Below are 13,529 nucleotides of genomic sequence, written 5' to 3'. Positions count from 1 at the left end.
ATGTGTCTTTGAAAGTTTAAAAACATGTCACCTGCAGGAAGAGGGCTAGATTAGATGACTGAAACCCTCCTGTCACTTTAGCATTACCTAACTTCCATCAAAGGAACACGTTGGTAATGATGGAAAAAAACCACAAGATGAAATTCTTGCTTGCCTTCCAGTACTGGCCACACATCATACAGCACTCATCCGTGCACCCCCTACGCCCCTGTACAAGAGCACACCCTGTCCAGTAGGCACTCTGAAAATTATGCAAGGATGAGGCACGTCTGAACATTGATTCTCCTAGATTGATGATATATCTTTCAGTAACTTTCCTAAAACCTAGAAATGAACCACTTTCTGCTTCTCATCGAAACTTAATTTGGTTACAGTTTGGGGATTCAGTTTGACATTGTAAATTTGACCTCAATATAGATTATTTAGCTTAGCACACAGGAAAAAGAACCCGTTACACAGCCTACCTCTCACCTGCCTTCTTACATGTGCCTGTGCTGTTTATGAGGAGGAAAGGGAAGATGACTCAATGCACATGTGTCATCATTACTAGAAAAATCATTCAAAGCACAGGTCTTGACAGCACTATCATAGCAGAATATGAGCTAAACCACACTTCAGAGTGGATGCTCATTCTAGCCCCAGCCCCATCAGTCACGGACTTTGTGTCGTTAGCAGGGATTGACAAGACAACACACAACCTCTTGATCGCTCCAAGATTGTGCAAAACTAATCATGCTTGAAAAAGAACTTTATCAAGTATGACAAGTTATCTGTATTCATGTAAGGACAATGTTTCACCCCTACTATATATGCCATACTCCCTCAGATTATACTCTGTCTGCCAAAAATTTTGTTGTAATAGAATCTTGGTGGGGGTCAATTTCTAGAAATGCCTTTCTCAGCTCTATATGCTCATGCTGGCAGACAGCAGATCGGTGAGAGTGAGTTGACTTAAAGTGAGTCACAAGGGGAAAGGGCTATTGTTCTGGACTTAGTAACAAAAGGTAGGAGGCCTCCCATCTTCATAGCCAACCTTTCTTTGCTTTTCAAACTCCAGGTAGTAATTTGTGAATATTGTGGATATTTTCAAGTCTTTCTTATCAAGTCTTACTTTTTTTTTTTAAAGTAAGATGAGAGAGAGAAAAAGAAGTAAATTGAAGTGTAATTGTTTTTTGAGGGTAAGACCAAAGACCTCTAAAGGAGCTCAGCTCAGCCCTTACTCCTTCCTATTGTACAAGGAGCACTTTGGTCCCAGAAACGACTTGCATGAGCTGAGCAGGGACCAAAGCAATGGTTCTGAACCCTTCTGGCCTCGAGCGATCCTGCTGGGAAGCTGACAAAAGCGTCATGACCTCTCTCAGGAGGGTGAGCATACAGAACCCTGCACACTACTTCAAGAGTTCACAGACCTTCTGAAGACCAACTAAAGACCCCTGCCGCGAGCCCTAGGTGAACAAGTTTGGGACTCTAAAGCATTTTGGACAACTTCACTGTTGCAAGGCCATCGTCTTGTAGCCACCTCACATTCACCACTGTTGGGGGCAGGACGCCAGGGCTGGGGGCCAGTCATTGCCATATAGAAACCCATGTCCTATGTGCTTTCGGTGTTTCTTATTTTTGTCTAGCCTAAAGTTTGCTGCGGTTTAGAGCCAGTCCATGCCTTGACTGACGACAAGAACAGCTGGGTTCTGCCATCTATCTGAATAACTCCTTGGAGATGGGAAGGAACTATCTGGGGACTAGGAGGCTGATCAGGTGGCAGGAACACAAGAGCCAGAGGGTGTAGAATATTTGGTAGAGGAACTTTGAAAACAGGAAGGCCCCACCTGCCCGAACTCTGGGTGGGCTGTGGAGCCTTGAACGCAGGGGAGGAACGAAAACCACGGAAACCACATGAATGGAAAAGACGCCCCAGTGAGCCTCTGCTGCCGACTTAGAGTGGCTTCTGGCTGGAAGGTCTGGCACAGTGTTTTGGCTAAGTGGAGGAAACGAAGGGAATCAGATTTAGATTAGAATAAAAATTTATTTTGGTAAAGAATTATATATATTTTTTATTTGCAAAAGCTGAAAATACTCATATAAATTACCAGCCAAGGGCTTGGATTCCCACTGGATCGAGTGCATGAAACAAGGCTCCGTCACTTCTTCTTGCCAGGTTTAGGGGCCTTTTCTAGGCCTTGGATGTATTTTCGAGGAAGCTGATACTCATCTACAATCCAAAAAGCAGAAACTTCTCAGGGGGGCCTGACTTTGCTCTTGTGCTGCTCCCACCCCCCACCACCTTCCCCTTCATCTCACGATGCCCTTCTTGGCCTGACCCCCACGGCCTCAGCTGGCACAGCTGCCTCCTGGCCTGCTGGCCCCACGGGGCACTCATTCCGGCTGTCAGACCTCTGTTCAAACAGTTTCTATCATGTGATCTCTTCTGTACCCAGCTCAACCTCAACTGCCATGGCAGGCCTTCTGTCATGAACCATTTATGCTTACACGTGGGGGCCGAAGTGTGTATGTCAGCAAATTTCACACTGGTAGCTACTCTGTAGGTGTACTTCAGACATCTATAATTTTCTCATGAGAAAGAATTGTGTGTCTGTGTTCAGTCATGTGTTTATCTATTTTCCTCTGTATTTCTTCTCAGCACCTCAAATGGGGTGCTTTGCTTAAAGGGGCTCAACTCTAAAAGTTAACATCTGGGGACTGCCTTGGGCCATAAAACAAATTTGCTTGTTGAGCATTTCCTACGTGCCAGACCCTGAGCATGAAAACTGCGTGAAGATGAACAAGGCGAGGTCTCTGACTCAAGATGCTCCATGTGGCAGGGGGTTCAGACAGTAGAAAAAACGAGCCAAGCTGCAGACACTGAGTAGAAATATAAACACAACTGGGAAGTACTACATTAGCAATTTTTTAAATGCTAATTTCAAGAAACAAAAAATGGGGTGTGCTCTGAGACAGGCTTCCCTGAGTTAGGCCAGTGAGTCACTCAGGTCATGCAGATGCTGGGAGAGCACAGTAAGTGAGGGGACAACAGAGATAAGAGCACTGGAGTGTGAGCCTGCCTGGCGCACTCGGGGACACCAAGGAGCCCAGCATGGCTGCGGCCCAGGAGAGGTGTGGGAGCTGCCAGGGAGCCTGAGCGGAAGACGGGGGTTAGACGGGGTGGGTCCTGTTTATGGAGCACACCACTTAATTCTAAAGGCAGTGAAGAGGCATACAACTTTTTTAGAGGCAAGTGATTTGATCACATTTGTTTTAGAGAGGTGACTGGGGCAGAGATGTGGAGGATGGCTTGAACTGAGAACACACCAGAGGCAGGGCGACCTGGAGAGTGACTTTCTACAAGAACTTAGAACCTGCAGTCAGGCGGATCAAAGTTCAGGGCCCAGCTGCAGCTCTCAGTAACTGAGTGCCCCCGGGCACGGTACTGAGCCTCCCCGAGCTGTTTCCTCAGTTGCCCAGAAGGCAGAAACCATTCGACAGCACCATTAGGATTAAGAGAAATCATGCCTGTGAAAAGCCCAGCAAAGTGCCTCATTCAGTTTGGATGCCCAACAAATGTTATAAAAGAAGGGAAAACTAGGAAGAAAACTAATAGTGTGGTGGAGGGAGCATGGGATTTGGAGTCCAAAGGATCTGGTTCAAACATTAGCTCCACCTTTTACTGGCACATAAAAATCATATGGCCATATATATGTATTACAGTAGCTAGAGTGAGTTGAGCTGCTGGGAAGATTTTTGCCCAGTCAGACCAGTGTCTGCTTCTTCAGAGGGGATGCTCACCTAGCAACAGCCGGCTGAGGTGGTGGATCTGGTTTCCCTGGACCTGCACCTGCAGCCTGTCCTTGGCCCCAGGGGCAGATGTGACAGTGGTACTAGCCTGGCATCGCTGCTGGAGGACGGCAGCCACTGAGCACGGGTCCAGACCATAGGCCTCCAAGTTCCGGACCATGGTCACCTGGGGGACAGAAGACTGGTGGTGAGTGCAGACCACCACATGCCCCCCCTTCTGCAGCCTCAGCGGCCTTCTCACCCCGTGGTCACCATCCCTGCAACACGGGTAACTTTTCAACCAAGTAATTTATTTTTGTGCTTCTAAATTGATTCTTTCTACTCCATCCAGTAAGCATGTTATATATTTAGTGGGGTAGATAACTCTCTATTCCACATATAACATACTTTTTTTAAAGTTTTTTTTTATTATGGAGAATTTAAAATATAAATAAAGGTCAAATACTGTAAGAGCTCCATGTACCCATCACTGGTTTCAACAATTATCAACTCATGACCAACCTTGATTCATCTATATCTCTATCCAACCCCCACTCCAGTATTACTTTAAAGCAAATTCTCCTTTACATGAGATCATTTCATCTACAAGTATTTCAGTACGTATCTCCAAACAATAAGGGCTCTTTTTAACATCATCACACCTAAAAATAAATGAACAATAATTCCTTAGTACCAAGTAACTCATCAGAAGTGACACATGCATTTTTTCTGTTATTATCAACTTTACAAACAACAAGTGACTTGAGATAAAAAGGAAAAACATTAGTACTTAAAAAAAAAAATCACAGTTCTCTGCCTGTCTCTTTAAAACAAGTTCGCTCTCATTCATGACCAGAGATGGTAAAGTGTGTTGCTATCAGTAGGTCTGGGGTGGCTGCTTGCAGTGAAGTCTATGAAAGTTTCTAATAACCTAGGCTTGTCAAGGGACTCCAGTGCCAGAGAGTCTTAGAATCGGTAAGACATGAGAGGTCACATCTAATCAACCCCTACCTGATGCATGAACCCCTGACATCACCTCCTAACAAATGGTCAGCTGATCTTTGCTTGTAGACCTCCAGAAAATAACTCCCTGTTTTAAAAAGCCTCAATTTCAATTTTGGACAATTCTACTTGTTATTAATATAAAAAACAAGCGAATTATAATTAAGTAAATGTAGGCATCTCCTGAGCTTAGAAAGTCCGCAGGAGGCCACTTTGCTTTTACAAAAGACCCGCCGCAGTGCCTGTTTTGCTAGTCAAAAGAAACCCAAAGAGGATTTCTGGCTTCATGAAAAAAGCTGAGAAGGGAAAACAGCATGGCCATGAGCCCTTACATAGGTAGTGTGCCCCCAAGCAGGGAGAGGGGCCCCGCCAAGCTCTTTCCCTGGGAACCACCCTCAGCATCTCGCCCGTCAGGCCACTATAGCTTTGGATTGTATTTGTGAGCATCTGTGCTTTATTTGGATTTATTTTGTGCATCCGTTAGCAAGAGGTGTCCTAAGATTTAAGAAAAGCCCAAGAGAGGTGAAGTTTGAGGTCTGGGAATGCTCAAAACTTTCCCATATGAATTCATGGCGATCGCTTCTTCCCTTTATACCATCTGGCTCATGAGAGCACATAATTACATGATCAAGAAATACTGGTTATTGCCAATGTTTCTGAAGGCTGTCGTTGGTTCTCATGTATTGAATGTTTCTATGCCAAGGGCTATTCTAAGTGTTTCACCCACGTATATTCCTTCATTTGATCCTTTGATCAAATCAATTGATTTCCTTCATTATCCTTATAAGACAGGTCCCATTTTTCACATAAGAAAACTCAGGCAAAACGACATGAAGTAACTTGCCGAAAGTCAAGCAGTGAGGCAAAGGCCACATTTGAACCCAGGTCTCTAATCCCAAAGCCCATGCTCATAACTATTTACTACTAGAAAGGTCTTTATTTTGAACCCAAATTTATCTTCTTGGGATTACCACTGTATAATCCTATTTCTGTTTGTTCAGGGGACACAGAATAAGTGTACTTCTTTTCCCAAAGAGAGCTTTTCATACACTTGGGGACAGATACAATTTGTTCCCTAAGACTCTGTGTGGCTGAGCTAGACATGCTCAGCTCCTGTAGCAATTCTTTATAAGCTGTTTTCACTGAGCAGACCCAAGAGGTAACAGAATGAGTAAGAGCTGAAAGCCTGTAACACAGTCCTAAGAAAAAACATAAATAAAATCTTGCTTACCTTTAGAACCAGGCCCTAGCATGTTCCCTAGCACAAAATGCTAGAGGCAGTGAGTGAGGGGATCAGCTTTACCTTTTGGATACATGCAAACCTGTCTGTTTCGTAAGTACCTTTGAGGTGTTCCAGGCCAATCTAAAAACCTCCAATCACATTAGAGAGACTAGAACTCAGGGGACATTAAATCACCATCTCCAAATGTGTCTCTTTTACAGTACCTTTTTGTTAGAAGCTCTCTGTGCTAGGGTGATGTCAATTGGCCAGACTTTGCCTTTCTTCACAATGGGCTCCTGTCCGGAAAAGGTCACTTGATAGGCAGGCTGCAATTTTTCCAGACATCTGAAATGGGAGTTAATGAGTTATGGACCGATAAAGCCAACAGAAACCATTTCCTCATTCCCCACTAGCAGCAGGCAGTTGGGTACAAGCCAGTCCTTGCAGGCTACACATCAGAATCTTGCATCTCACCTAGGAAGCTGCACCCAGAACAATTAAATCAGAAACTCTGACCAGGCATATATATTTTTTTAAAACTCCCCAAAGCATGGCCAAAGTCAAGACCCACTGATTCATGGAAGGGAACATTAGTGACCTGAGCCCCTGGACACTGCCTGCTTGACCTGGTCTTCTGAAAATCTGCCCAGCTGCGCATGCAGTTTACTACTTGTCTCTAGACTCTACCTTACCCGGCCTAACAAACCTGCTGCTTTGCATTTCTGATGTGTTCTGCTAAGGCATCTTTCATAGACCCATTTTTACCCCAAAGAATGTTTACCTTTTATCTAGCCAGATTTTCTCATTATCATATATGTTGGGATTGATGAACTTTTTCTATAAAGGGCTAGACAGTGTATAGTTTACAATTTACGGGCCATATGGTCTCTGCTGCAATTACTCAATTCTGCCCCCGTGGCATGAAAGCAGCCCAAAGATAATACATATATAAGTGGGTGTGACTGTGTCCTAGTAAGATCATATTTACAAAAACAGCAGGCCAGATTTGGCCCATGGGCTTTGGTTGGATAACTCCTGATATAAATTATTTTCAGTCTTTGTTCTGTGGGAAAGAAAGAGTGTAGGAAGCTTTCCTTTAAAGACCTGAAGACAATCCCCACTCCCCACCCTGCAGCTTCTCTTTGCTTCCAAATCCTTTTGAAGTTCTTACTTCTAATTAATGTTCTTCTTCCTTTTTTCAAGTCTTCCTCTATCGTGTGGGCTCACATCATCCCAAAAGGCCCTCCAAATCAGAATTACCCAAACCCATGTTTATGCAAACTGATATGACATGAATTACGGAAAGAATCAGAGACTAAGACAGTGACAATTCGAACATCCAATGTGATAGATATTAAGGGGAGGGGCTGCCAGTCCCCACTACCTGGTCAGGAGACTGTCCCAAGGGAGCTTCACAACTGTGTGCTGTTCATTCTTCTCTAACATGCAGTCACACAGGATGGGGTCCAACTTCACAAGACTAAAGGGAGAGAAGAGGCAGTAAAAGAATTCAAGCCCCACCCCTTCTGACGCACGGGCCAGCTCGGGATTCATCTTTCATGTCCTTTGTGATCATTCAGGATGATTAGAACCGACTGTGGGACCACAGTCCATGAAGCAACGTACCCTGCGGATGGGAGGCGTGAGGATGCTTTCCTAGAACCAGGGAGAAACAGGTGGTGGAGGGGAAAGTGGGATAAACCCACAGACCATGATTCTTGGCTTGGTTCTGCTATTAAGTAACCGTGATTAGACTGGGAATTCCCGACTTTTTGATCATGCAGATGTCTCTTGGAAGTTAAAAAAAAATAATGCAAGTAGTTTTATCTTCTGTATCCACTTACTAAGAAAATAGAGAATACCAAAAAGCTCTGGTGACTTCTGTACAGTTCTTTAACGTTTGCATTTTATTCCACATGATATCATCTATATTTGAAAATCAGTGCTGGATATTGGTGAGATACATTATTCCATCTACAGTAAACAGTGAGAGCGACCAGGGGCCTGTAACTCCAGGTGTCTGCAGCCCATGGTTCAGCAGCCACGCGTCCCGGTCATCTCTAGAGGGCTGGACCCTCCGTGGCCCCACCCTCCACAGTGTTGAGGATTGTGGCTCAGGGTTAATCCTGAACACCACACACTGCCCTTCTCCAGCCACTCACTTTTTGTTGTTTGCATCAACCAGATCATTGTTCTTGACATAGTCAATGATGATCTTTCGGACCTCACCACCCTCGAGAACGCTCCCCTTCCTAGGTGAGAAGTAGGGGACGTTAGTTCACGCTGTGTGGGAGACAAACTGCAAAGACCAAGACTCACGCCCTGTTCAGCAGGGTGCTTTCCTCGGCTTTTCAACCTCTCTTTTCTTCCCTTTGCCTGACTGACGTGAGCAGGACCGTGTGAAGAAAGGTTAAAGGTAGAAAAGGGGGAGACCTACTCTCTCATTCATTTAGTCCAGAGACACTTCCCAGGGTAGAGGCTTGAAGCTGGATCTGGGAAAAGGGAGAACAGGGCAGAGCAGGTTTGCCAGTCACAGAACACTACTCAGCTTGAGAGGAGCTACAGGCCAGAACACCACGCAGGCAGAGAAGGGCTGCTCTCCAAAAACTCACTTGTGGCCAGACTCCTGGAAGAGCAGGGTCATGCTGGCTGGGACACAGTAGAGGGGTTTTATATCTGGAGGGTGATAGGGCTGTTCCCTGCTACCCTCCTGGACAGTCTGGGAGGTCGGGGAGGGCTCGGGTATGACGAAAGATGTGATCCTAAAACCCAGCAGAAGGAAAGAAAAAACACGTTTTATACTAGTGTCCCAGCAATCCCCAGTCCGTGGCCCAGGGGCCCTGGGGCCAGCGGTGCTGCAGCGACCAGGCCCCCTGCACTCACCTTGGGTGTTTCCAGGCCACGGCCACAATGCTCTCCACCCCTTTGCTCAGCTCCTTCACCTGTATAATCTGCTCCTGCTGCATGTGCTGCAGGAACTTAGAAAGCTAAGGGAGAGAGGGCCAGTGGTCGGGGACTCCGACTCCACACACGAGTGCCTCCATGTGCCAGACACCCAGCTAGGCAGGGCCAGGGGAGGACTGGGACAGTCCCTGCCCTTGTCACCCTAGGAGCTGGGAGGCCCCCACACTGGGGACTAGGGGGTGTGAAGATGCTAGAGACTAACTGGGGAAGCCTCTCAGGACTCTGCTCAGATGCAAGGGGGTCGAAAGGAGGGAAGGGCCAGGGGCCTACCCAGCTGCCGCAGCCTGGGGCAGGGGTTGCTTTTTCCCCCTTACACCTGGAATCCAAAGCTTCAGCCTAGCCTGAGCCCTGTGACAGGGCTCCCCCAGCGACACCGAGCCTGTCATTTGTGCCCTACCCAGCCCTGTGTGTGGGCATGCAGAGAAGGCGCCCGCTCACCTTTTTGTAGCTTGACTTCTTTATGTCCAGTTGTTGTCCTTCAGGGCTGGTGGCAGACGGAAAAGGCAAGTTAAGCTAACCAAGCAGCAGTGGTGGGGCCTGCCTGACGCTCAGAGGAGGGCATTTTCCCTCTGCCTCCCTCTTCCATGTTCAGAGAAAGGCTTTTGTTCAGAACTCTCTGTCCAGGGGCAGCATCAGAGAGGTTACAGACGTTAGAAGACTAGATCACTGCTGCCCGAAGACCTTTCTGTGAAGATAGATTGTCCTCTGTTATCCAGTTTGGTAGCCACCAGCCACATGTGGCCATTAAGCACTTGAAATGTGACTGATGTGACTGAGGAAATACATTTTATATTTTATTGCATTTAAATTAATTTAAGTAGCCACGTTGTGCCTAGGGGCTACTGTACTAGATAGAGCTTTAGATTCCTCTCAGATAAGACAACCTTCTGTGGCTTCAAACATCTCACCTCAAGGCAAACCTTTCCAGCACCACGCTCACCAGAGGAGGTTCGGCAAACAACATACTGCAGGCCGAACCTGGACACGCCCGTCCATTCACCTACTGTCTGTGGTCGCCTTTGTGCCACACGGCAGAGTTGCATAGTTACAATAGAGGCTGCATGGCCTGCAAAGCCTTACGTATTTATTATGTGACTCTTTATAGAAAAAGCCTGCTACCCTAGCAGCTGCTAATTTTGCAGGGCAAGTTCCTAATGAAAGCTATGATCATTCTTTCTCCCCAGAACTTAGTTCTTCTCTCAAAACAACAGCAATAGCAGTGGGATTCTAGAACCCATCCCAGATTAAGAACCTGTAACCTAAAAACTATTCCAGGATCCCTTTCCCACGTATTTGCAACCCAGCGACGTCAGGATGAATTCCCAAGTATCCTGCCACCCACACTCCAGGCCCCATACTTGCATAGGATGCCTTAAAGAAGCCAACATGTAAACAGGGAGAGAATCACATTAAAATCACATTTTTAAAAACAGCAAAATTCTCAAAAAGAAAGCAGCACAGTTAGGGTAAAAATCAACAAGCAAACCTCCTGACATGGTGTTTATTGGGTGTTTAGTGCATGTCTAGCTATTTAATCTTGACAGCAATCTGACAAGTGCTGGAAGTCAGGGCTCACATTCGCCTTGCTCCGACACCCTGAGGAGCATCTGAGCGCAGACGGCTCTGTCTTTCAGGTCCGGGGTCTGTTCACATAAAGCCCTCTCTGTCCTGGCAGCTTATGATTGGGGGTCAGGGGTTCACACCAATTCATCCTCCTGATACAACCTAACCTGGTCCTACTTTGCAGAAGTGTGAGGAGGGTGAACGTTTCAGAAGAAGCCTCCTGACACAGAGACTGCCCAGTTTGTGAGAGACAGCCCAGGGTCACCACGGCAGAGGCAGTGCTCAGAGAATCCTGGGAATTTTACCCTTCATTTCCTTAACATCCAGTCACTGGCTAAAACTTAAGTCTCTAAAACTCAAGACCTAATGTGCTTGCCAGATCAACCCTCCACTCCACTCTTCCCCCCTCAGCCCTGCCCTGTCCTACCACCTCGGAACAGGAGGGAGCCCTCGCCCCGGCCTCCAGCCCACACCACGCCTTCCATACCAGCAGGAGAACACGTGGCTGCCGAGGAAAGTGCTGGTGAGTAAAGGGAGGTCAGCCTTCTTGACTCGGCTCTTCAAAGCATGCAAGAAGCACTGATGTAACAGCTCATCCATTTGCTCTGCAAGGAAAAAACCAGAACCATGTCCTTCCTAAGGGACACAGAGTGCCCGGTGCAAGACAGTAAATGCGCTGCCCAGTGCACCCCCCCAAGTCTCACCCCTCAGCTCTGGAGGGCCCCGGTCCCAGATAGCAAAGCTCCCAGAACCTCCTCGGCACTGAGCCCGAGGGAGGACTGACCCCAGAGAAGAGGTCCAGCCGCACAGTCCTACCCGGCCAGGAGCAGCCAGAAGAAACCTGGGACACTGGAGGCAGTCCACATCCCGGGCAGACTGGCACCAGGGAGACCCGCAGGTGAGATGTCAAAGGGCAGGTCCACCACCCTGACCACAGATAAGGCCTTTGCCCTCCTCCCCCAGGGCTCTGGTGCTGCTCCCACAGGAAGCAGAGGGTTTCGGCCTCTGCAGCCCAGAGCAGACGGGCTCAGCACCCCCCAAGAGCCATACCTTGAAGGGTCTTGCTGTCTGGGGGGTCTGGGGGGGTTGGGCTGCTGATGCTGGGGTCTTCTGAGACTTCTGACAGGGACGTCTGCTGAGCCGCCCGATTCTCCCCCTCCTCTCCCTCCAGGGTCAGGCGCCTCATGTCTCCCTGCAGGGCAGAGGCTGCCTGGACAGACTGCTTCTCTTCCCTGAGGCCTGGGGCACCCAGGGTCGGTGGAGCGATGCAAGGTGGAGAGGACTTGTCTCCAGATCGCCTGGAAAAAGTTTCTATCAGAAACACCCAGTTGCCCTGGTCAGGGGGTCAGCTGCGAGTCCAGAGAGAGCAAGAGCCGCAGGCAGGGGTGTCCGGGAGAGGGCTGAGAGCCTGGGCTGTCATCTCAACTCTACTTCTAATTCTGGGCCCCCAAAAGTCCCATGCCTCAGTTTCCTCATCTCTTAAACGGGGAGAGTAATCCTGGCCTCCTCCCTATCCCAAAGGAACAGTAATATTATTAACAGACATCTGGACTCAGGGAAAGGACAAAGAAGAGTAGTGGAGGAGCTCCTAAAGGTACTCTCTTCATGTGAGGTAAAAATAAGACCGTGTTGAATTAAGTAGCAAAATGAAGATCACAAGTACATCTGCAGCACCCGTTTGGTGGCACACAGAGTGTCACTCAGAGTGTACGACACAGCACGAACGCCTGGGCCGCTCAAGGACTGCAACGCAGCTGCGCCTGCATGACGTTGGGATGCGGCCCAGCCCACAGAGCAGAGATCACGGGGCTGTGCGGGCCACCAGGCCCGAGCAAGACAGGAGCAGAAGCGGGGCCACACGGCAGAGCTTGCACAGATGGGGAAGCGGGAAGCTCTGTCGTGGCCAAGACGAAGTAAATCAAACTAGTTTTAACTGACAGGTGCTGCGACGCTTATTATTACTGTTGGCAGGGTGATCGGTGTACGTGGAAGCTTTTCTGATCAGGTAAATACCACAAACATTTTTGGAAAGGGGCCGGGAGGGGGTTCAGGGAGCTGCTGACAAAACAATTTGGTCAATATGGCCTTGACCGCTCAGACTGACAGTCAGAAAACAAGGTGTGGAGGCCCAGATGCCGGCATCCTCAGATCTCTGCTGAAGCACCACCTGATGCGGTTGGATCGCTGGCAACCTGGGGCACTGGACAATATGCTTGTGAAATGGGTAACTTCAAGATCGGGTGAAATAGTAAGGGTGAATCTATGCCAACAGGCACAACACATGGCCAAAAGACCAGGTATACTGCCTTTGAGAAAATCGCTGTTTACTGCATTGGTAAAATGACAAGAAAATAAGCTTTCAGAAAGCAACTGTTACAGTGAGAAAGAGTAACTTCCATAATGGGGAGGAAGTCTGAAATGTGAGACCTGAACAACATGAAAGTAACCAGGTTATCACCCGCCCCGGGTGCCTGAGGATGGACTGTGCTCTGATGTGGATTGGGAAGCGAGAACCTCCGAGCACTCATCTCAGGCCCAGCAGGTGCCTAACTGTGAGTGGCAGATAAGGCCAGGTCAGCCAGAGTTATAGAAACAAGGCATGTCACTGTGCCGAGAGGCAGAGCAGACAATCCCTAAGGTCTAAGATTATGCAGTTCACCTAGAAAATAATCAAAGCTCTGTGTAATTTCTTCTCCAAACAGGCAAAAAAAAAAAAAAAAAATTTCCTCCAATTAGCAAGTAAATTAATATCTTGAGTCAGCAACTTGCCTAAGGACCCAGCAGGGACCAAAACTCTCACTTTGGAAGCCAGGGCCTGTGCTCTCTCCACCCACCCAGGTCCCTGTAAAACAGAAGAAACTCCAAACGCACCACAAGTGGTCCTGGTGGGTGTGCAGCACAGAGAAGCCCCTTCCCTTTAGGCCTGATGTCAGCATCTGGGCTGTGGACATGGCAGCAACTCCAACGGCAACAGGGGCTCTGAGAGGGAGAAGGCCAGAGACAAGGGTCA

General features: G+C 47.9%; 1 protein-coding gene across 7 annotated transcripts in view; it reads right to left on the bottom strand.

Annotated features, from left to right (window-relative positions):
• Positions 1-2,003: 2,003 nt before the first annotated feature.
• EIF2D (eukaryotic translation initiation factor 2D) overlaps positions 2,004-13,529 on the bottom strand; it is a 17,127-nt gene continuing 5,601 nt past the window's right edge. For 4 of the 7 annotated variants that reach the window (XM_017648934.3, XM_017648937.3, XM_073217033.1 and 1 more), the window contains exons 5-15: positions 13,391-13,498; positions 11,570-11,817; positions 11,007-11,124; positions 9,395-9,440; positions 8,876-8,979; positions 8,605-8,754; positions 8,155-8,244; positions 7,377-7,472; positions 6,217-6,337; positions 3,781-3,955; positions 2,004-2,209 (exon numbers count right to left, since the gene is read on the bottom strand). In XM_017648934.3, coding sequence (XP_017504423.3) covers positions 2,139-2,209; positions 3,781-3,955; positions 6,217-6,337; positions 7,377-7,472; positions 8,155-8,244; positions 8,605-8,754; positions 8,876-8,979; positions 9,395-9,440; positions 11,007-11,124; positions 11,570-11,817; positions 13,391-13,498 — 1,327 coding nt within the window. In that variant the 3' untranslated portion in view covers positions 2,004-2,138. The remainder of the gene's footprint in view (positions 2,210-3,780; positions 3,956-6,216; positions 6,338-7,376; positions 7,473-8,154; positions 8,245-8,604; positions 8,755-8,875; positions 8,980-9,394; positions 9,441-11,006; positions 11,125-11,569; positions 11,818-13,390; positions 13,499-13,529) is intronic. The other 3 variants (XM_017648939.3, XM_073217035.1, XM_017648940.3) reach the window with 2 other exon arrangements.

The sequence above is a fragment of the Manis javanica genome, chromosome 11 (genome assembly GCF_040802235.1).
Source record: "Manis javanica isolate MJ-LG chromosome 11, MJ_LKY, whole genome shotgun sequence".
In the NCBI taxonomy this organism is placed as follows: Eukaryota; Metazoa; Chordata; class Mammalia; order Pholidota; family Manidae; genus Manis; species Manis javanica.
This window is presented reverse-complemented; position numbering and strand designations above follow the sequence as displayed.